Source organism: Ctenopharyngodon idella, chromosome 15, assembly GCF_019924925.1.
Source record: "Ctenopharyngodon idella isolate HZGC_01 chromosome 15, HZGC01, whole genome shotgun sequence".
In the NCBI taxonomy this organism is placed as follows: Eukaryota; Metazoa; Chordata; class Actinopteri; order Cypriniformes; family Xenocyprididae; genus Ctenopharyngodon; species Ctenopharyngodon idella.
The window spans coordinates 21,220,268-21,241,310 of record NC_067234.1 but is presented as its reverse complement, the minus strand read 5'-3'; the positions used below and the strand labels follow the sequence as shown (position 1 = coordinate 21,241,310).

General features: G+C 36.0%; 1 protein-coding gene and 1 pseudogene across 1 annotated transcript; both read right to left on the bottom strand.

The window, feature by feature from the left end:
• Positions 1 to 2,211: 2,211 nt before the first annotated feature.
• LOC127496333 (uncharacterized) lies at positions 2,212 to 2,328 on the bottom strand (annotated as a pseudogene).
• Positions 2,329 to 4,178: 1,850 nt separating this feature from the next.
• Positions 4,179 to 10,405, bottom strand: il10ra (interleukin 10 receptor, alpha). Its single transcript, XM_051863152.1, has 7 exons — positions 10,123 to 10,405; positions 9,007 to 9,109; positions 8,707 to 8,882; positions 7,866 to 8,011; positions 7,582 to 7,735; positions 7,286 to 7,398; positions 4,179 to 5,915 (listed from the first exon to the last, which is right to left on the bottom strand). Exons 1-7 carry the CDS (start codon positions 10,184 to 10,186, stop codon positions 5,040 to 5,042), a joined length of 1,632 nt encoding a protein of 543 aa, XP_051719112.1. The 5' UTR covers positions 10,187 to 10,405; the 3' UTR covers positions 4,179 to 5,039.
• Between the last annotated feature and the right edge of the window lie 10,638 nt (positions 10,406 to 21,043).

Below are 21,043 nucleotides of genomic sequence, written 5' to 3'. Positions count from 1 at the left end.
CTCACTTCCTACTCACTTCCTGTCTAAAATTCAGCACACGCCATGCATATGTCAGGACATTTAAACTTTTTGAATCTTGCTTAATCTTACATATCTTGACGTTTATCATGTTATTTTATGGTTAGCTACTTTGTTGACTCATTGAAAGCTGTTAACATGGACACATAGTAGGATGTTATCTTTTATCCATATCTACATATTTGGGTGGGGCAAACCCTATTTTTTTTTTTATTTTGATCAGTTCAGCATTGTTCATGTGTGGCATACTATCTGCAAGGGCGGTGAGGACGCTGGGAAACCGCAGTCATGACTAAGCTCATAGCAGTTATTCGCATACTGTGGGAGTGAGATGACATCTTAACCCACAAAAACTCCACGATTCTCCCGTTTTCTTCTAACCTGTAGGTATCCTTCCTTTAAAGCATGACACAGAAAAACAAAGGCAATGTCTGTAGAGGTCAATAGATGAGAAGATTAGGGTTTCTTCTATTGTAGAATTTCCAGTGAGTGGGTTTTGAGATCTAGGTTTTTTTTGTTTGTTTTTTTGTTTTTTTCAGGTTTTATTTTAAGTTATTCTGAGTAGTTGTTAACAAATCCGGAGATCTGAAAACAAAGACAGCTGCCAGAAAGTACATTTAATGCTTTTTAAATCCCTGCCTTTTAAAAGAATCAGGAACTTGATTACTATGCATGTACTATGCTTAAACAAAATATTACCATTGTTGCCTGCATTTTTTATTGTATTTTTCCATTTTGAATTATTGTTAATTGAAAAACTTTCTAGTTCAGTCATGAAACTCTAGATGGCACAAGCTGACAGGTCCTTTACTTCGCTTCACTTCATGGCACAAGCTGATTGGCTTCTGCTGACTCTGCAGCCAATGAGATTACTTGCTCAATAATAATAATAATTCCTTACATTTATATAGCACTTTTCTGAGTACTCAAAGCGGTTTACATATGGAAGGGGAAATCTCCTCAACCAACCATCCATGTGCAGCATCCACCTGGATGATGCGACAGCAGCCATATTGCGCCAGAACGCCCACCACACACCAGCTTATTGGTGGAAAAGAGATAGAGTGATGAAGCCAATCAGTATATGGGGATGATTAAGAGGCCATGATGGACAGAGGCCAATGGGCAAATGTGGCCAGGATGTCGGGGTTACACCCCTACTCTTTTCGAAGGACATTCTGGGATTTTTAATGACCACAGAAAGTCAGGACCTCAGTTTAACGTCTCATCCGAAGGACGGTTTTTGACAGTATAGTGTCCCCATCACAATACTGGGGTGTTACACAGCAAAATCCCCAGAGTTAAATCAACTCTGTTCAGAGTACATTTGGTCCCTCTCTAAATAGTGTTAAAATAACACTGAAGCAGAGTTAAAGTTAATGAGATAATTAAGCAATTAATTAAGTGATGATTGTACATTAGTGATGAACACCTGCTGTTAACAAGCAGAATCACTGAAGAAAAGAGAAACACAAGAACTACAACTGACTTCAGTCACAGCCTTAGATGAAATCAACTGAAGATAAAAATTGTGAAATCTCTGAAGATCTGATTAAACAACTCCACAAACAGCATTACCAGCTTCACTTATTATTAACCAGATTGACTTTATTTTCACACATCTACAGAATTGTTTTACTGGTCAAGAAAAAGAAAAGAAAAGAAACAAAGCCACCATCAGCTCAAACACAAACTATTTTATAGACATAAAAGTGTCAAGAGCCCAACTAAAACAAACCCTGACCACCATGATGGTGACATAATTTTTTGACCAATAAAACACCAACATCTAAACCACTGTTAATTCTCAATAAGAACTTCTTTAGATGTCTAACAGAAATAAAGTCAATCTGGTTAGTAATAAGTGAATCAGATCTTGAGAGATTTAATGTCTTTTATCTTTAGTTGATTTCATCTAAGGCTGTGGCTGAAGACAGTTGTAATTCTGTGTTTCTCTTTTCTTCAGTGATTCTGCTTGTTAAGAGCAGGTGTTCATCATTAATGTTCAAGCATCACTTAAGTAATTGCTTAATTACCTCATTAACTTGAACTCTGCTTCAGTGTTACTTTAACACTATTTAGAGAGGGACCATATGTACTCTGAGCAGAGTTGATTTAACTTTGGGGATTTTACTGTGTTGGACCCACACAGACCACAGGGTGGGCATCCCCTGCTGGCCTCACTAACACCTCTTCCAGCAGCAACCTAGTTTTCCCAGAAGGTCTCCCATCCAGGTACTAACCAGGCTCAGCCCTGCTTAGCTTCAGTGGGCAACCAGTCTTGGGCTACAGGGTGATATGGCTGCTGGATAGAACATTTAAGTAGTCTGGTTCACTATTTGCTGTAGGCTAGTCCTGCAGCATGCTATCAGAGCTTTTCTGAAACTCTCCACCTCCCCCACCTCCACCTGCCTAGATCTGCTACAGGATTTACGGATGTCTTAATGCAGCAGGTGATTGAAATATAATTACTCTTATTACTTTGACAGCCCTAGTTTTTAGTGAGATGTAGGTTATCTCTAAAACTGGATTGGAGCAATATTTATTAAGAAAAGCTCTATACAAATAAATTGAAATGAAAATGTCTCAGGTTTATGCATCTTATAGTGGTTATAGAAAAAAAAATGTTTAAGTTTAAAAACATGTTGCCTTTATTATATTAGTTTTTTCTAATAGTATAAAGCAGTTTGCATAAATGCTGCCTTTATATTTTAGAAAAGGGAATCATCATATTTGGGGGTTGTTTGCTACAAAATGTTTGAACACACCTGGTTACAGTTAGATGAACAGAAATGCTAAAGGATAGCTTTCTCCATAGGTATGCCTATTTTAGACTTTTCCATATAAAATTAAAAGTTATTTACTACCCATTGACTGATTTCAGTCTGTAATACAGAAAGAGAACCGTTTTCACTATGCATCAGCCTGACACTTTCAGAATTGAGCATGTGTGAGATTTAATGCAGGAGTGTTAGGAGGGTATAAATGTTGTTGTTGTGTTCTTTATCAGATTAAGTTATGTGGTTTCTTTGAGTGACTGATTTGCTATTGAGATGAGACGCAAAGGTACCTGCTGTTCTACAAATGACTGTATAAACAAGACCTTTCAGAGAAAGAAAATATTCAAATCAATCCTCATGTTTTATTTTAGTCCATATCAGATATAGGACTTTCCTTGAGAGAAAAAAAAAAAAAAAAAAAAAAAAAGATCTGATAATTATTACAGTGTCAAGAACTATTTCTGAAGATACACTTCTCCAAAAAGTTTTCAAATATTTTAGTTTTTTTCCCCAGTGTGGAATCTCCATGAGAGTTTGTCTCCAAATCAACATTTTCCCATTTTTATTATGTATAGGGCTTTGTAAGCTTATAACGTTGACAGTGTGTTGAATCTGTGACTGAGATGTTGATGTGGGTAAAGTACTGCTTGTTTCCTTCCCTATCTGAAGATGGAGGTCATTGATTGCGGCTGAGCTTCATTCTCTCATTCAGTTGCTGTATGTTTCGTCACAGCGCAGTGACTCTGTGGAAATAATGAGTAATAGGTTTGCACAAGATCTGTGAGTTTTTTCTTCAGAAGATGTGTTTATATAAACTTTACCAGGGTAAGGGTTGGGGTAAGCTTTTCTTTATTCATAATTCATAATTACATTTGTTTTAAATAAGTTTCCTTAGCTGTGATATGCTGATATGCTATTAGAGGAAATCACAAGCATATCCTGTCATTTTAATATGCAAACAGTCACGGGTTTTCGTGGGTTTCCACTAGAGGAAGTGCTGGGTTTTCCTCTCTCATTAGTATTTGTATATTTCTCTTTAAATTGGAATTTAACAAAGGATATTCTTGCCTCATCATTTGCATATGTTCTTGTTGGTGAAATGTAGATTCACAGGTTTCACATTTGGATCTTCTAACGACTTTTGGAGAAAAGCGTTTTATCTATATCTATATTTTAAATTATTTGTATCCTGTTTGACTCATTGAAATAACACTAAAGTGAACAAAAAGTAAAGTAAAAAACTCACTTCTAGTGGTTGCAAAGACTCAAGCAGCATGCAAATACACTAAAGCAACCACACAGCAATGCCCTGGCAACAAGCCACACCACACTATAGAAAGGAGGGTATCAAAGGGAAAGTTGTGAATGGAAAAGCACCACTTATTTTCATAAAATGTAAAAATCTAGATATTTATTTTTATCATCATCATCATCATCATCATCTTTACCATCATTCCATCACACCAGCCAACATTTCAAGGTGGGACTCAAATGGGACCGACATGGAACCCATTGACAAACCCATTTGGGGCCCATACTGGGGCTAAATTAGATAGGGCTGACATCAAACCCATCAACAAACCCATTTGGGGCTCATACTGGGTCTAATTCAGATAGGGCCGACATCAAACCCATCAACAAACTCATTTGGGGCTCATACTGGGGCTAATTCAGATAAGTCCGACATGGAACCAAAGAGCAAACCCATGTAGGGCCCATACTTCAATCCCATATCGTGCTTACATTGGCCCCACAATGAAATGTTGGCTGTTGTTCAAAATTCGGCATATCAAAAATGTCAGTAGATACGTACATAAAATGTAAATACATACAATTCATGTGCAAAACTGCAAAAGAAGAACACAAGTATATAAAGGAACTACAGTATTTCAGCTGGATGGGATGTGTAACATTAGACGTCAAGAACTGTAATAGCTCAACGTCATCATATTCGGGTAGTATCCCATTCTTGGTCACTCAGTTTTAAACTTGAATATCTCCTCTTTGTCCAGCATTTAGGCAAAATGATGACCTGAAGCTTGCAGGAAGTCATACTTCTGAGGGACAGCCTCACTTCAGAGGGCCCATTATTAGTGACACAGCCATATTTAGCACATACTCTCTCTCTGCTGTTACTCTAAACAAAAAATGCACGTCCGCTGGAGCAAACAGCAGGAGGAGACGCAGATATGCTTTGTTCAGCTCATATTTGCTTACACATTCATGAAAATGTCTTATTTCTCACGTGAATGTCAGTTCAAAGTCTCCTAATGTAAGAGACAAATTGTCCATTTGGCAGGGCTCTTGCAGAAGTAGTGGACAGGTAATGAAAAGCGACGACTCAGTGCAGTTCTCATCTGACTGGAAGGACAAATCTCCCAGTCCTGACACATTCAAGGTGTGTAGAGGAGATTTTTTCAAATAGTTTGGTCTGTCATTGTCATTTTCGGTTGTAAAATTACTTGGTTGATCATGAGATAATGACTCACTGTCTGCTTCCTGTTTCCTGGTTTTGCACCAAATGCAAGTCTCAAAGTCAGAACACAAGCACGTCACATGACCAGACCGATAGCCACAGCTAGGGCTGGCCATTGTAGTGTTTACATCACATGAGACGGCCGCCTCACTTTCAGCATCAGCAGAAGGGCTCTGACTACGATATCCATCCCCAACAACTACTATCTCAGACAGAAGGTCATGATCCGCACCATTGAGATTGCCGGAATCATCCTGGTTTCCTATTCCCAAGCCACTGTCTTCTTTTCTTTCTCCGTTGCTGCTATTTACTCCTCCGTCCAGGAAAGGGAGCTCTTCCAGGCTTCTTCTTCCACTGCTGAGACTGTCCTCTGTTCCTGTCAGACTGCCACAGCCGCTGTCCTCCTCTCTCGTATGTTCGCCTGTGCCTCTGTTCTTAAGCGAGTGCTGCTGGCCCACACTCACTCCGCTGTCTGTACTTTCTCTTCTCTCTTTGTCCTCATCAGAAAGGTCCATGTCCTCAACAAATGCTTTACTCGTTCCCGCCATTTTGTTGCTAGTCAGTAGCCATCCCTTGTCAGTGACTGTTTCCACTTGGATCAATCCTACATTCATAGGGTGCCATCCATTCACAGCGGATTTCTGATGGACAATAATATATGATAAAAGAATGGTTAATGCTTAATAATAAAAAAGAAAATTCTGTCATTAATTCCTCACCCTCATGTTGTTCCACACCCGTAAGACCTTCGTTCATCTTCGGAAAACAAATTAAGATATCTTTTATAAAATCTGATGGCTTAGTGAGGCCTCCATTGCCAGCAAGACAATTAACACTTTCAATGCCCTGAAAGCTACTAAAGACATATTTAAAACAGTTCATGTGACTACAGTGGTTCAACCTTAATGTTGCGAAGTGACGAAAATACTTTTTGTGCGCCAAAAATACTGAATAACGACTTTATTCAACAATATCTAGTGATGGGCGATTTCAAACACTGCTTCATGAAGCTTTACGAATCTTTTGTTTCGAATCAGTGGTTTGGAGCACCAAAGTCATGTGATTTCAGTAAACGAGCCTTCGTTATATCATAAGTGTTTCGAAATTTCAATGGTTCACCACTGGTGGCGTGACTTTGGCAGTTTGATACACGCTCTAAACCACTGATTCGAAACAAAAGATTTGTAAAGCTTCGAAGTTTCATGAAGCGGTGTTTTGAAATCGGCCATCACTAGATATTGTTGAATAAAGTCGTTATTTTGTTTTTTTGGCATACAAAAAGTATTCTCGTCGCTACATAACATTAAGGTTGAACCACTGTAGTCACATGAACTGTTTTAAATACGTCTTTAGTAGCTTTCTGGGCATTTGAAAGTGTCAATTATCTTTCTAGCAATGCAGGCCTCACTGAGCCATCGGATTTTATCAAAAATATCTTAATTTGTGTTCTGAAGATGAACGAAGGTCTTACGGGTGTGGAACTACATGAGGGTGAGAAACTAATGACAGAATTTTCATTTTTGGGTGAACTAACCCTTTAAAATAGAAAACAGTTGTTTTAAATTGTAAAAATATTTCACAATATTACATTATATTTTACTGTATTTGAATCAAATAAATTCAACCTAAATGAACACAACGGAATTCTTTCAAAAACATTAAAAAATGTTACCGATCCCAAACTTTGTACACTAGTGTATACACATACATATGTGTATAATGTATTTGAGTTCCGAATGAGTAATTATCAAAAGAGTTTCATTCTGAGTGGTACTGTGTTATCATTTAAAATCAGACATCATTGAGATCATGCATACGTAAGACATAAAAAAAAATCCCCAGTACTTCCATTTCTGCAACTGTTCCTCGAAAGGAGAACTAACACTTCTGACAGGAGTCAGCACTGCGCCTCTTCTTCTTTAGACTTTTTTAAGACTCTGAAGCTGGCTTACTCTAAAACTTTTGGTTTTGTTGAAACTATATCTCTTTCAAAATCAGCAAGTTGACTCACCAGAACAGCAGGCATTTTACCAGGACGCCTCAGGAAGAAACAGACTGCAAACATGAAGAAGGTCATAACTCCAACTACACCAACAAATGCCATGGAGATCACCAGAGACATATCTGACAAACAACAGGAATCAACATAAGCCTCAGTGGTTGAAATTTCACAAAGAAATAATGTAATTGTAACATACACAACGTAAGAAATAATGTGCAATGCAAAATGCAAAGATTGTCTATTTGAGAGAGCTAAATATAGAAGATTATTATTTATTCAAATGCTGTCTATGTAATTGGTAATACCTGCTGATGGATATATGCAGCGTGGTAATGAGGTGTTGCTCACATCATTAGATGTCATCTCCACTTTCACACGGACACAATACTCCTGCCATAATGGTAATGATGTAAACACCACCTCACCATCTTCATCATCATCATCGCTTATTGTTATAGCCTACATCCAAGAAAATCCAGGTTTGTTATAGATTCCAACAACATGCAATAAACAAGCAAGTTCATTTATTGTAAAGACACTTTTTGGGTAGCTAGTCCAGTAAAAAAAAAAACAAAAAAAAAAAACCAACCTCGCTCTCCTGTCCTTTCGGATACAGAATGGCAGAGTAACTTGGTCCAAAGTTAAAAAGGTCTTCTAGATATGGCTTTCTGTGAATTTTAACCTTCACCATATTAGTGGTGGAAGACAGGTCAAACTCTGGAGCTAACAGTTTGCCTAAAACATGGAAAAGAAGATTACCATTAATAATGGTAGAACTTGTACACTCTTAAAAATAAAGGTTCCAAAATGATTTTTTTTTTTCTTTCTTTTTTTTACAGCGATGCCATAAAAGAACCACTCTGGGTTCCACAAAGAACCTTTCAGTGAACAGTTCTTAAAAGAACTGAGTGTGAAGAACAGTTTTCTATGGTTTACATTTCAATTTTTTCTCAGAATTGCGAGATATAAACTCGCAATTATCTCGTATTTGCAAGTTATAAAGTCAGAATTGCGGGTTATAAACTCACAATTGTGAGAAATAAAGTCAGAATTGCGAGATATAAAGTCTAATTTTGATAGGGGGGACGGACTTTTTTTCTCCGAAAAAAGATTTGCGAGAATTGCGAGAAAAACTCGTAATTACCTTTTTTATTTTTTATTTAGTGGCGGAAACAAGCTTCTATAGTTTTCACTCTAAAGAACCATTTTGTGCAATGGAAAAGTTCCATGGATGTTAAAGGTTCTTTATGGAACCCATCAGTGCCAGAACCTTTATTTTTGTATACAGTAAAACCTGATGTTCTTTATAATTAAAAGATTGCGGTATTGGCTCAATTTAGTGCTTTTTTTATTTAGTTAGTTTCTTTTATTTTTTAGTAAACAGTTGTTTTCCTATAGAAACCCAAGGAAAAAGTCCTGCGAAAACTTACTCTGATATAAGCGAATTCTTCTTACTTCTGACCAGGAAAAGTTGCCATTTCCATCAAGCAGTTCAATCTTTATTTTCATTTCTGGTTTGAATAAAAAGTTCCCAAGTTCACATCTAGTTTCTGTAGTCATGTTACATTCTGGCACAATATCCCATTCAGCATGAGTACCTAAATACCTAACAAAGAAAAGACAAATATATTAGCTTTGGAGTATTGATCCTTCAAGCAAAAAAGGTGGGCAAAAAGGAAAACTAAAATAATATTTAGTAAACTGTGAAAGTGTATATCAAGACTGCTTACGGTGCTTGCTTTACTTGATAAAGGGCATGTACGGGGGCTCCTTCAGGGGGATCCCAGAGCACAGTGACATTTCCCTCCCATATGTCAAATTCAATCACCTCACCTGTGAACAAAATAGAATACCGATCAGAATTTTCTTCAGACTTTCCCACACTCTTCTCTTCCCAATAGAGAAGTGGTTTATTTGCTCTAGTTCCAGTCACAGCTGCATTCTCACACTCGAGGTACTGTATTTTTTCTCAATAGATCATGTGCTTTCCAGATGTAGGTGGCATGATTTTTTTTAAAATAAATAAACAAATAAATCAAGTCATTTTGCTAATGGATGTCTATTTCATCAGGCAAACTGCTACTCAAAATGTTTCAAAAAATAACTTACACAATGCAATACAATATAATAGCGATGATTGGGTATAGTGGTCAGAGGCGTACGCCCAAATTTGGTGAGGAATTTACGTCACTCACGTCATCGCTGTGACAGAAACAAGGCAAGTCAAGCGCCCACTTGCACTTTATATTTCTTTCGTATTCTTGTATTTTTATTTCAGTATTGTGCACAAGATCATTTTTTGAATATTTCAATTAAAATAACAAATATTATTGTATACAATAAATTAAATAAAAGTACACTCTAAAAAATGCTGGGTTGTTTCAACCCATGTTTGGGTCAAATATGGACAAACCCAGCCGTCGGGTTTAAAAATTTAATAATAAAAATTTAAACCAACAGTTGGGTTTGTCCTTCTTCGACCCAAACATGGGTTGAAACAACACAGCATTTTTTAGAGTGCAATTTCTATTGTTACAGTATATTGTTATTATTGTCACCTACACTGTAAAAAATTATTTTCATAATTTACAACAATGTTTCTTTTGTCAAATCAACTTAGATAATTAACGTGGTTCAGATAACATAATATTTTGAGTTTCTGTTGTTTAAACCAATCGCCTTCATTGTATTAACTCAAATTTTTAATTTCAATGAACTCAAAATTTTAAAGCAACCAGGTAACTTAGTTTTTTTAAGTTAAACCAACAATTCTTTTTTACAGTGTAGCAGAGTGAGCCCAAATACACCCTACACTTTTATGATCAATCAAATCAATCAGTCCTTACCTGCAATATAACCCGGGATGTGCATCAATGTGACCAGAAAAGAAATCCATAAGGTCCGATCCATGTTTATGTCAGTTAATCATCATATCCAACAATAACTTCCAGTCCAGTTCCATACGAACACACACACACAAAAACTCAATATCACCACACAGTGTTCCTACTAACCAAATAACCGTTTTAACAGAGCCAGCTGGCTGTTCAGTTACTCTTCAGTTCCGTCCGTACAGCTCTCATGTGAGTGTGAGATTGAGTGGTTGACTGACTCTCTATGTATTTGTACTGTGAACTTCCCCTCTGTCTGTTTTGCTTCAGTCAGTCTTCCGTGATGGCAGATATTTCCCCCACTCTAAGATAGCAACATGTTTTTTTCTCTCTCTCTCTTGTGGTTATACACGTAGCATCAAGTGTGCAAACTGTAGCCTTGTACATGAGCATGTGTATACATAGAACAAAAAAAAAAAAAAAATACAATGTAAATGTGTGAATGTATAAATACATGTTAATTATTCCAAATGTAGAGGGAAATACCAGTGCACTCACTAATTAGGGAGAGTACCAGAGTTATCATATTTTTTCTTGGTATTTTCAAAAGGAAAGTTTTGTTAGTAATAGCTTATTAAGCTATTACTGTTTGTGATTAACACTTTTTCTAATCAAAAAGAACTGTTGATTCTCAATGCTGAGCTACAGGTATGTTTGCATATCGACATGTGACTATGCACGTGCGGTTTCGTATGCATATCTGTGACTATATTCTTTAATGTATGCAGTGGTTAGTGGAAATACATGCACAGCAAATGCACATTATTTTTTATGCATTTTTGATGGACTATCTTCCACATATCTTGTTTGCATTTTTTTTTTTTTTTTTTTTTTTTTGCATACAGACAACTAGCCTTAAAATTTGGCTGGGTGTGGTTAGAAGTTTTAACCAAGTTCTGAAACGACGACTCACTTAGCTGTTATGCATGTTTTTTTTTTGTTTTTTTTTCATTGTATTTTTATTCTTATTAGATTTTGTTTATTTTTACATGACGTGCATGTTAATCTTGTAATCAACTGGATTCATCATCAAGAAATAATAATAAAATAATAATAATAATAATAATAATAATGTGAATAAAATAAGAAATAATTGTTTTTAATCACAAAAGTGTATTAAAAATATTGTTGCATTAACTTTCATTAATTTATGCTTCATACTATGATTTCAAAAACAATTATATAAAAGCATAAATTAATGGAAGTCACTTCAATAATATTTTATATAGGCTATAATTTTTAATATATGTTTTATTACTTTATGCTATGATTTAAAAACATAATTATATAAAAGTAATAAAACATATTATGTTAAAAAGTATATATAAAATATTGTTGAAGTAACTTCCATTAATTTATGCTATTACGTTTTTATAAATCAAAGTATAAAGTAATAAAAAAAGTATATTAAAAAACTAAATAAAACATATTGTTGCATTAACTTCCATGAACTTGTGTCAAAATCACCATTTTTAAGCAAAGACGGGCGTTTCGCATAAGAAAACTGGAAAGTGGCTGACATTTGATTTGCTCAGTCTGCATGTTTCACTTTCCCATTTGTTAAAGAACTGAAAGGCCGAGTGGTTATCCTTCCAGTTCGCACCCTTTAATCAGGCGTGGAAAGTGCACTTAAGTTGAAACTGATCATCTAGAATCGGTTCCATTTTAAGTTATATTCTTCACTTTTTGAAAAGCAAAGGCTGGTGACTGGTCCTAGATCTCTCACAAAAGAATTTTCTCACAAAAAGATTTTCACACACCTGGTCTGAGTCTAAATCACATGAAACATGACACAAAACTCACTCAACAAGTCTGCTTTGGGGAAATCTATTTAGCAGCTATAAATATGTCAGCCCTGTTTCTAAATGATTGGTCATCTAACCATAATCTTATTATAGCCATTGCACATTTCATTACACAGGATCATCTCACTTAGCAAAAACATTAACAGCAATAGTCAGATCTTGCATCCTCAGCCACCATTAATAACATAAAATAATGCACAATTGTCTTTAATTAATTTAAATTAAATTAAAGAGTATCTGGTTGGATTATGGGTTTAAATTTATGTTATGCCCTCGGAATGTAAATAGGTCAGACTCAGGATGAATCACAGACTCAGGATTCACATCATCTATAAATATCTAGGGCATGTATCTATATTTAGACTCAGAATGCATGTGCATGCTATATTGGATCTCTCTTGAATACAAATATGTACACAAACATGAGAAATGAGCAACGTGCACACAGAGACAAAGAAAACTGGGCTAGTTGTCTGATGTCATGAAATCACCAGCAGAAGATCCTTTAGAGTTCAAATACAACTGAGATCATCACATGGCCTCTGTGAGAAGGTTCACTGAATGTTAAAGTTAACTCGGTTACTAGATAACTGACTGACCCAGATTAAACTCGTTTGCTTAGACAAGAGTTGCAGATGTTAACATGGGGAGGACTCTGACCCCTGACACCGAAACACAAAAATTACCCAATCTGACAATGTGAAAACCACACAAAAAGAAAATGGCACAGTAACAAGGTTTCCCACTCAGTGTGGTACAGGTTCTGTATACCAAATTAAATACATTCTAGAAAACCCTGTGCAACTAATAGTTTGCACTAATGAGCCTTTCCCAGAGATTATCAAAGGCTGATAAATCTCTAACTTGCCACCTGCAGTTTCTTTTACTAAAAGTATGGTGGCCGAGAGAGCTCAACATGCTGCAACTGAAGAGAACACATGCAAATAGAAAAAAAACCCAGCAAATTAAGAAAACATCTTCATCTGTTTGACAACACGTGCTGAAATGCTCACAAAGCACAGAAATGTTTCAAAGACACCCCAACAAGTGACGAACCTGGCTGGGACCACTTCATTGTCTACTTGTCAGTGGTGTTATTGATGACCTGAAAGATGATTTTTTTTTTTTTTTTTTTTACATCCTGATTGTATGTGCATTGTGAGTATTTGCAGCGTGTTTCTGTATTTAGTTGCATTGTGAGTATTTGCAGTGCATTTGTGTATTTGGTTGCGTTGTGAGCATTTGCAGCATGTCTGTTTTTGGTTGTGTAGTGAGTATTTGCAGCACATTTCTGTATTTGGTTGTGTAGTGAGTTTGCAGCGTGTTTCTGTATTTGGTTGTGTAGTGAGTTTGCAGCGTGTTTCTGTATTTGGTTGTGTTGTGAGTTTGCAGCGTGTTTCTGTATTTGGTTGCATTGTGAGTATTTGCAGCGCATTTCTGTATTTGGTTGTGTAGTGAGTATTTGCAGCGCATTTCTGTATTTGGTTGTGTAGTGAGTTTGCAGCGTGTTTCTGTATTTGGTTGTGTAGTGAGTTTGCAGCGTGTTTCTGTATTTGGTTGTGTTGTGAGTTTGCAGCGTGTTTCTGTATTTGGTTGCATTGTGAGTATTTGCAGCGCATTTCTGTATTTGGTTGTGTAGTGAGTATTTGCAGCGCATTTCTGTATTTGGTTGTGTTGTGAGTTTGCAGCGTGTTTCTGTATTTGGTTGCATTGTGAGTATTTGCAGTGCATTTCTGTATTTGGTTGTGTTGTGAGTTTGCAGCGTGTTTCTGTATTTGGTTGCATTGTGAGTATTTGCAGCGCGTTTCTGTATTTGGTTGCATTGTGAGTATTTGCAGTGCATTTCTGTATTTGGTTGTGTAGTGAGTATTTGCAGCGCATTTCTGTATTTGGTTGTGTAGTGAGTATTTGCAGTGCATTTCTGTATTTGGTTGTGTTGTGAGTTTGCAACGTGTTTCTGTATTTTGTTGCATTGTGAGTATTTGCAGTGCATTTCTGTATTTGGTTGTGTTGTGAGTTTGCAGCGTGTTTCTGTATTTGGTTGCATTGTGAGTATTTGCAGCGCGTTTCTGTATTTGGTTGTGTAGTGAGTTTGCAGCGTGTTTCTGTATTTGGTTGTGTTGTGAGTTTGCAGCGCGTTTTTGTATTTGGTTGCATTGTGAGTATTTGCAGTGCATTTCTGTGTTTGGTTGTGTAGTGAGTATTTGCAGCGCATTTCTGTATTTGGTTGTGTTGTGAGTTTGCAGGTTGTTTCTGTATTTGGTTGCGTTGTGAGTATTTGCAGTGTGTTTCTGTATTTGGTTGCATTGTGAGTTTTTGCAGTGAGTTTATGTATTTGGTTGTGTTGTGAGTTTGCAGCGTGTTTATGTATTTGGTTGCATTGTGAGTATGTGCAGCGTGTTTCTGTATTTGGTTGCGTAGTGAGTATTTGCAGCACATGTGTTGTCAAACTGATGAAGATGTTTTCTCAATTTGCTGGCGTTTTTATTGGCATGTGTTTTCTTCAGTTGCAGAGCATTGAGCTCTCTCGGCCACCATACAAAATGTTTAGTAATTTCTATTTCATAATATAAAAAATGTAAATTTTTTAGCATTCATTTGTTTTTATGCCAAAATTTGGTTGACCAGTGCAGTGCTATACACAAGGAAGTGTGCTTGAATTTTGCTTATGACAGGGTTTCATTATTACATTTGAAACATCCTGGTGCTTTCCAGCTAGTTTCATGGTGTTTCCTTTGTTTCACTGCTCCTTTTCAATAAAATAGGGGGCTTGGGTTAAGCAAGGAATTGAAATAAAAATAGTCAAAAATTTAAAGCAATGTATATTCACTTTTTGTCCAAATGTCATTTTTTAATCATATTCTTGTTTGCTGCTTGCTGTTTTTAAGATTTATCTTATCTATTTATATATTAAAACTGTTTTATTATTATTTACAGTAGCTCAATCATAACAATGATGTTTTTTCTGTTGTTTTATGTCTCCGCTGGTAAAATAAGTTAGTGCCAGTATGCACTGGCTAATTTGGCTCTTCACATCACCAAACAACGTTACCAGGTTTGCCAGGTTTGGGTCACTTCAACCAGAGGAAAAAAACAACCTGGGGAAACAGTGTAAAAGGAACCCAATTCCACAGGGCAACTGTGGATTTTGCAACACTGAACACTACGCTACTAGCGCACCTGAGGCAGCAACCAATGAGCATGAGGATTCTCTAACAAGGTGTTTAGTAATAGTGAGACACCACGGCTCATTCCATTTCAATATAGTGAAATACATTGAGGGGAAGTGCCCTCTACCATATATAAAAACACTTCTTATAGAAAACTATATGAGAAGAGTCTTGATCTCATGTGAATGCACACCATTCAAATAATTCTTCACAAAAACACACACACAAAAAATAAATTAGTACCAAACTACTGCAGTAATGTAACTAACTAATGCAGTTTCAAATGTAATATTATTATTATCATTATTACTATTATTATTTCATCTAATTTTGTATGTCTGTCTGCCATCTTAAGAAGCAGAATCTGCACTTTCCCCAATAACTATCAAAGTAATCATTGTTTGGAAGCTCTGCCCAAAACAAACAATGACACTCAATAAAACCCAGACAACCTAAAACAGGTCAAATGTTGCCCTCTTCTGGTAAGATAAATTGCTAACACCACTGACCCAAGCTTATTTCATTTACATTAATCTTACTTAGGCAGACCTTTGACTAATAGCATAAAGTCTGGTCCATATTGGTTCCTTATTCTGGCCAAAGGAGGAGTTGGGATGGTGGAGGGATCCTGCAAAACTGTTGCAGGACAGAGGTGAGAGGTGGCTATAAATAGGCTTCCTCTCGTGCTGATTGGTTAGATTATCTGAACGTGCTCCTCCTGAACTTTGTTAAATAAACTTAACTTAATGAACTTAACATGAATAATAATGAGATTTTCCAAACTATTTCATTGAAACACTGGTTTGTCCTCCTCATTTCGCTAGTGTTCTTGTGACAGATAGCACTAATGTTATCGCTAACCTAATGTTATGAAGAGCAAGGAAATGAGGAAGCATCCATTTGAGTATTGAGAAGCACCCTATGGCTGCATTTTTAGACACTTGTGAACTTCCCTAGGCACTTTCCATTAGGGGATTTCTGCCACCATTTTTAAGTGCACTCAACTTTGTCTACTGGACGAGTGCTGCAGCAGAAGGCTGTCTCAATTTGAAGGATCTTTGGAAGGCAGCCTTCGTTTCACATCCTTCATTCTGCTCATTTTGAAGGATGCATCAAGTGTATCCTTTGTGTCCTTAAATCACCCACAATCCTTTGCACACATTCCATTTGATGAAAAAGAACTTGAAAGATGTTCTTTTGTTTTTGTGTAAATTAATCACCTAACACTAAACTGCCAATAATGTAAGCCACTGGGAGACCCAAAATTAAGTTTTAATAGTATTTTCATGCTGTGACCGCGGAGGCGGGAACATTTGTGATGCAGCCATATGCACTTACTAGATTGTCTCATTCTAGCATTTAATGCTGAGGAGGACTGTAGCCCTTCAAATCTCTGAAGCACTTGGCTAAGAAGGACACAGCCTCACTAGGGAGCAGCCTTCCATTTGAGAAACACCTTCCCCTAGTTTCACAGACAAGGCTTAAACTAGTCCCAGACTAAAATGCATGTTTGAGATGTTTTACCTGAAAGCAACTTGCACTGACATATCTTAAAATATGTCAGTACCATTGTTTTGTCTCAAGATGCACACCAGTTATGTTTTTGTTTTTTTTTCTAAGGTACGTTTATAAAAGATACTTAAATGTAATTGAACTAATGCCTAATCCTGGTTTAGCCTAAGCCCTGTCTGTGAAACCAGGCCTGTCTTTAAAGGGATGGTTCACCCAAAAAAGAAAATTCTGTCATCATTTACTCACCCTCAAGTAGTTCCAAACCTGTATAAATTTCTTTGTTCTGCTGAACACAAAGGAAGATATTTGAAGAATATCAGTAATCAAGCAGATCTCATTGACTACCAGTAGGAAAAATAAATACTATGGTAGTCAATTTTGGGGGCTAGACCTGTTTGGTTACTGACATTCTTCCAAATATTCTCCTTTGTGTTCAGCAGAACACAGAAATTAATACAGGTTTGGAACTACTTGAGGGTGAGTAAATGATGACAGAATCAATTTTTATTTTTGAGGAGTTGCGCCAGTCACGAGACTGAAAACTATGGCTGTGTCCGAAATCGCATACTCTCTTGAGTATGTTCTTATTTTTAATAAGTAATTACTTCACAACCACTAAAAAGTACATTCTATAGTATGAATGTGTGTAGTAGTATGAATACATTTGCCATATTGTCATTATCACGTGACCTACCAGCGTAAGTTGCGTCGTTTAACTGCCATTCACAAATCCTCTCATGGGATAGAAGTAGGTCATCCAGGTACTTTTTGCTTACTCTTTTATGAATGAATTCGGACATACTTCTTTTGCCACATACTGTTTTTCACCTATATAGTAGGGAAGTATGCGATTTCGGATGCAGCTTATAGGCCTACGTGTCAACACTCTTTACATTTATTTCCTGTTCTGACATAGGCTAATTTTCTTCCTGTTTTAATAGAACGTTTTAAAAAAAAAAAAAAAAAATGTATTCAGTTCTTCTGCCAACTTAGATTTGAAAATGGGTCATACGGACAGTTTTTGTTAGAAAATGAGATATTTGTTTAGGTAACGATGCCTACAATCACACAAAATGGTTCATTTTGTATAAAGACTAAAGGAGAGTTTTGCCATTCTTTATTTAGCCAACAGGAGGCAGTGTAGAGTAAAGGCGCACTTTGAAAACTGAGATGTCTTGCTTCCTACCAGCTGAGATCAGAAACGGTATGTACTCACCTGTATTACATCATCACTCTCTAAATATATATCCCCTATGTTTGCCTTAATCTTCGCCTGCTGTTGAATGTGTAACCTGAGCCTTCTGAAGTGCCTTATAGTCATTACTCATAGTACACTGCTCTTTCTTGTTTAAATACATTACTGAATGCGGGGTCTTTATCACTGTGCCTTGTGAAGGCATTTTACACTATGGAATCATGTTTTATATGAAAATCTGCATATGGTAACTGTAAAAAGTACTTTAATGGTATCAAACAGTATTAAAGTGTAATGTGCGTTAATGAAATGGGACGTTTCTTTGACGTCACTCATTGATTACTGTAAATGTTGATTGTTGTAACAGCAACAAACTGTAAAAACAATAAACTAATGTAATTACAAATACCTAAACCCCTTGTGTTTTTCGAAAAACTCAGACTTTCTTTGTAATTGATCTTATAAACACATAATGATACATACACAACCCTGTTTGACATCATTGCTATTGAAGAAAAAAACAACCACTATTGCCTTCAGTCCTTGTTGGTCACAATATATTACAGGTGTGGCATATATTGTGGCATAATGTTAATTACAAACATTTAGACTTGTCCCTCCTTTTACAACTTTGATGCAACAGAATGCCTAAAAGCCTAAAATGACTGCATAAATTATGATTTAATCATCTTTGCAGCTATAATAATACACAAAAGGATTAATATATTTTTTTTAACTTATAAATTCTGCTTTTAAATTATCCAAAAACAGCCCCATTCACATCCATTGTATGTGCTTCACTCTAAGTGTTGTAAGATTTTATGTTTTTGAAACAAACAAGCCTGCAGTTAACCAAAAATACAGTAAAACAGTAATATTGAGAAATATTATTACAATTTACCTGTAAATATTTTCTATTTTAATATATTTTCAGATGCATGATGGCAAATATGAATTGTCAGCATCATTACTCCAGTCTTTTGTGATATGATCCTTCTAATATGCTGATTTGAAACATTCTGCATAACCATATTATGAAAACAGTTACATTTTTCCGGGGGTCTTTGATGATTAGAGAGTTCAATAGGACATCATTTATTTGAAATAGAAATTTGTAAGTCTAATCTAATCAAAGATCAATATAATTCATCCTTGCTGAATAAAAGCATTAATTTATTTAAAGAAAAAAAAAAAACTTTTGAATGGTATAGTGTATGTAGTAGTGTTTATAAAGTGCTGTGTATGTATGTACACTGACAGTTTTGAGTTTTGGAACAGTCAGAGAAACATGTTGTCAGTCAAATCATGTGGATCCTAGTTTCAAGGTGGCTTTTGTTACTTTTCTCTTTTGTTGATACAGTAAATTGCTGCGCATGAATGCTTTCTGTGCGTCATGCTCTGTGTTACAGCACAAATAGCCAGTGAATGAAGTGATGTAATCTGCCTATTGCCTTCATTATATTTTGCTCTTATTTTTCAAACGTCCTAGACTTCATTGTTTGGTTTATATTGGTTTAAAAAAGTCAATAAATCAAGGTTGTCTCATGTCTGTGCCTTTGTCATGAATAGAAATGTGTTAAAGCGTGTTCACATATAAACATACAACAACCAAGATATTAAAGGGTTAGTTCACCCAAAAATGAAATTTCTGTCATTAAGTACTCATGTCGTTCCAAACCCGTAAGTCCTTTGTTCATCTTCGGAACATAAATTAAGATATTTTTGATGAAATCCACGAGTTTTTTTTTTTTTTTGTATCTCCCATAGAAAGCAATGAAATTACCACATTCAAGGTCCAGAGAAGTAGTAAAGACATGGTTAAAATAGTCAATGTGACTACAGTGGTTCAACCTTAATGCTATGAAGCAACGAGAATACTTTTGGTGCGCAAAAACAAAACCAAAAACGACTTTATTTAACAATTTTTCCTCTTTCCTGTCAGTCTATTACGCAGTTGGTGCAGTGAACGCAGTGCAGCGCTTCCGAGTTTATTTTTAAGTCATTTTTGTTTTGTTTTTGCGCACAAAAAGTATTCTCGTCGCTTCATAACATAAAGGTTGAACCATTGTAGTCACGTTGACTATTTTAACAATGTCTTTACTACTTCTCTGGACCTTCAATGTGGTAATTTCGTTGCCTTCTATGGGAGAAAAAAAATCTCTTGGATTTCATCAAAAATATCTTAATTTGTGTTCTGAAGATGAACGAAGGTCTTATGGGTTTGGAACGACATGAGGGTGAGTAATAAATGACAGAAATTTCATTTTTGGGTGAACTAACCCTTTAATATAATGATGGTAAAATTATTCCCAGCAGTTTCTGCTGGTTCGAAACCTATCACTGACCAGAGGTGTAATCAAGAGATGAAAAGAAGCTGACATTGTTGAATGGCTGAACACTGCTACCTTTGGCTGGGAGAGATGTTGAATTACAGCTGTCTTTTTGCCTTGTCATTCTCTCTTTGTGAAGTGTCATTTGAGAATTTCCTGTTCGCTGTGGTGACTCAGCTGCCACTGCTGTGATGATGATGATGAACAGAACATTTTCCATTTGACCCCTGCTGTGCTGAAAAATGTTGTCGTGCTTTAGTGATCCTGAAACAAAAATAATACCAAAGATTGCAAATTTACAAAGATCTAATTCATAATCAAAATATTAAACTGGTCCAGTTTCATTTCAACAGTGTTTAAATAATAACATTCATGTATTTTTAAGTGTCTGATGCCTGACTTGACATTTCTATCTATCTATCCTTTCTAAGATACTCTTTTGCAAAGAAAGAAAGTTAAACTTTTCAGTTAAAATGCTTAATTGTTTAATTGACATTTTGCCAAATAGGTAGGAAAACTACAACACCCATAATGCAAAAAAAAAAAAAAAAAAGTAAAATGCCAAAAAAAAAAAAAAAAATACTTTTCAACAATATCTAGTGATAGACAATTTCAAAACACCGCTTCATGAAGCTTCGAAGCTTTTGTTTCGAATCAGTGGTTCGGATCGCGTGTCAAACTGAAATCACGTGACTTTGGCACTCCGAACCACTGATTCGAAACAAAAGATTCAAAGCAGTGTTTTGAAATTGCCCATCACTAGATATTGTTGAAAAGTCTTTTTTTTTTTTTTTTTTTTGGTGCACAAAAAGGATTCTCGTCGCTTTATAATATTAACCACTGTACTCATGTGAACTGTTAACT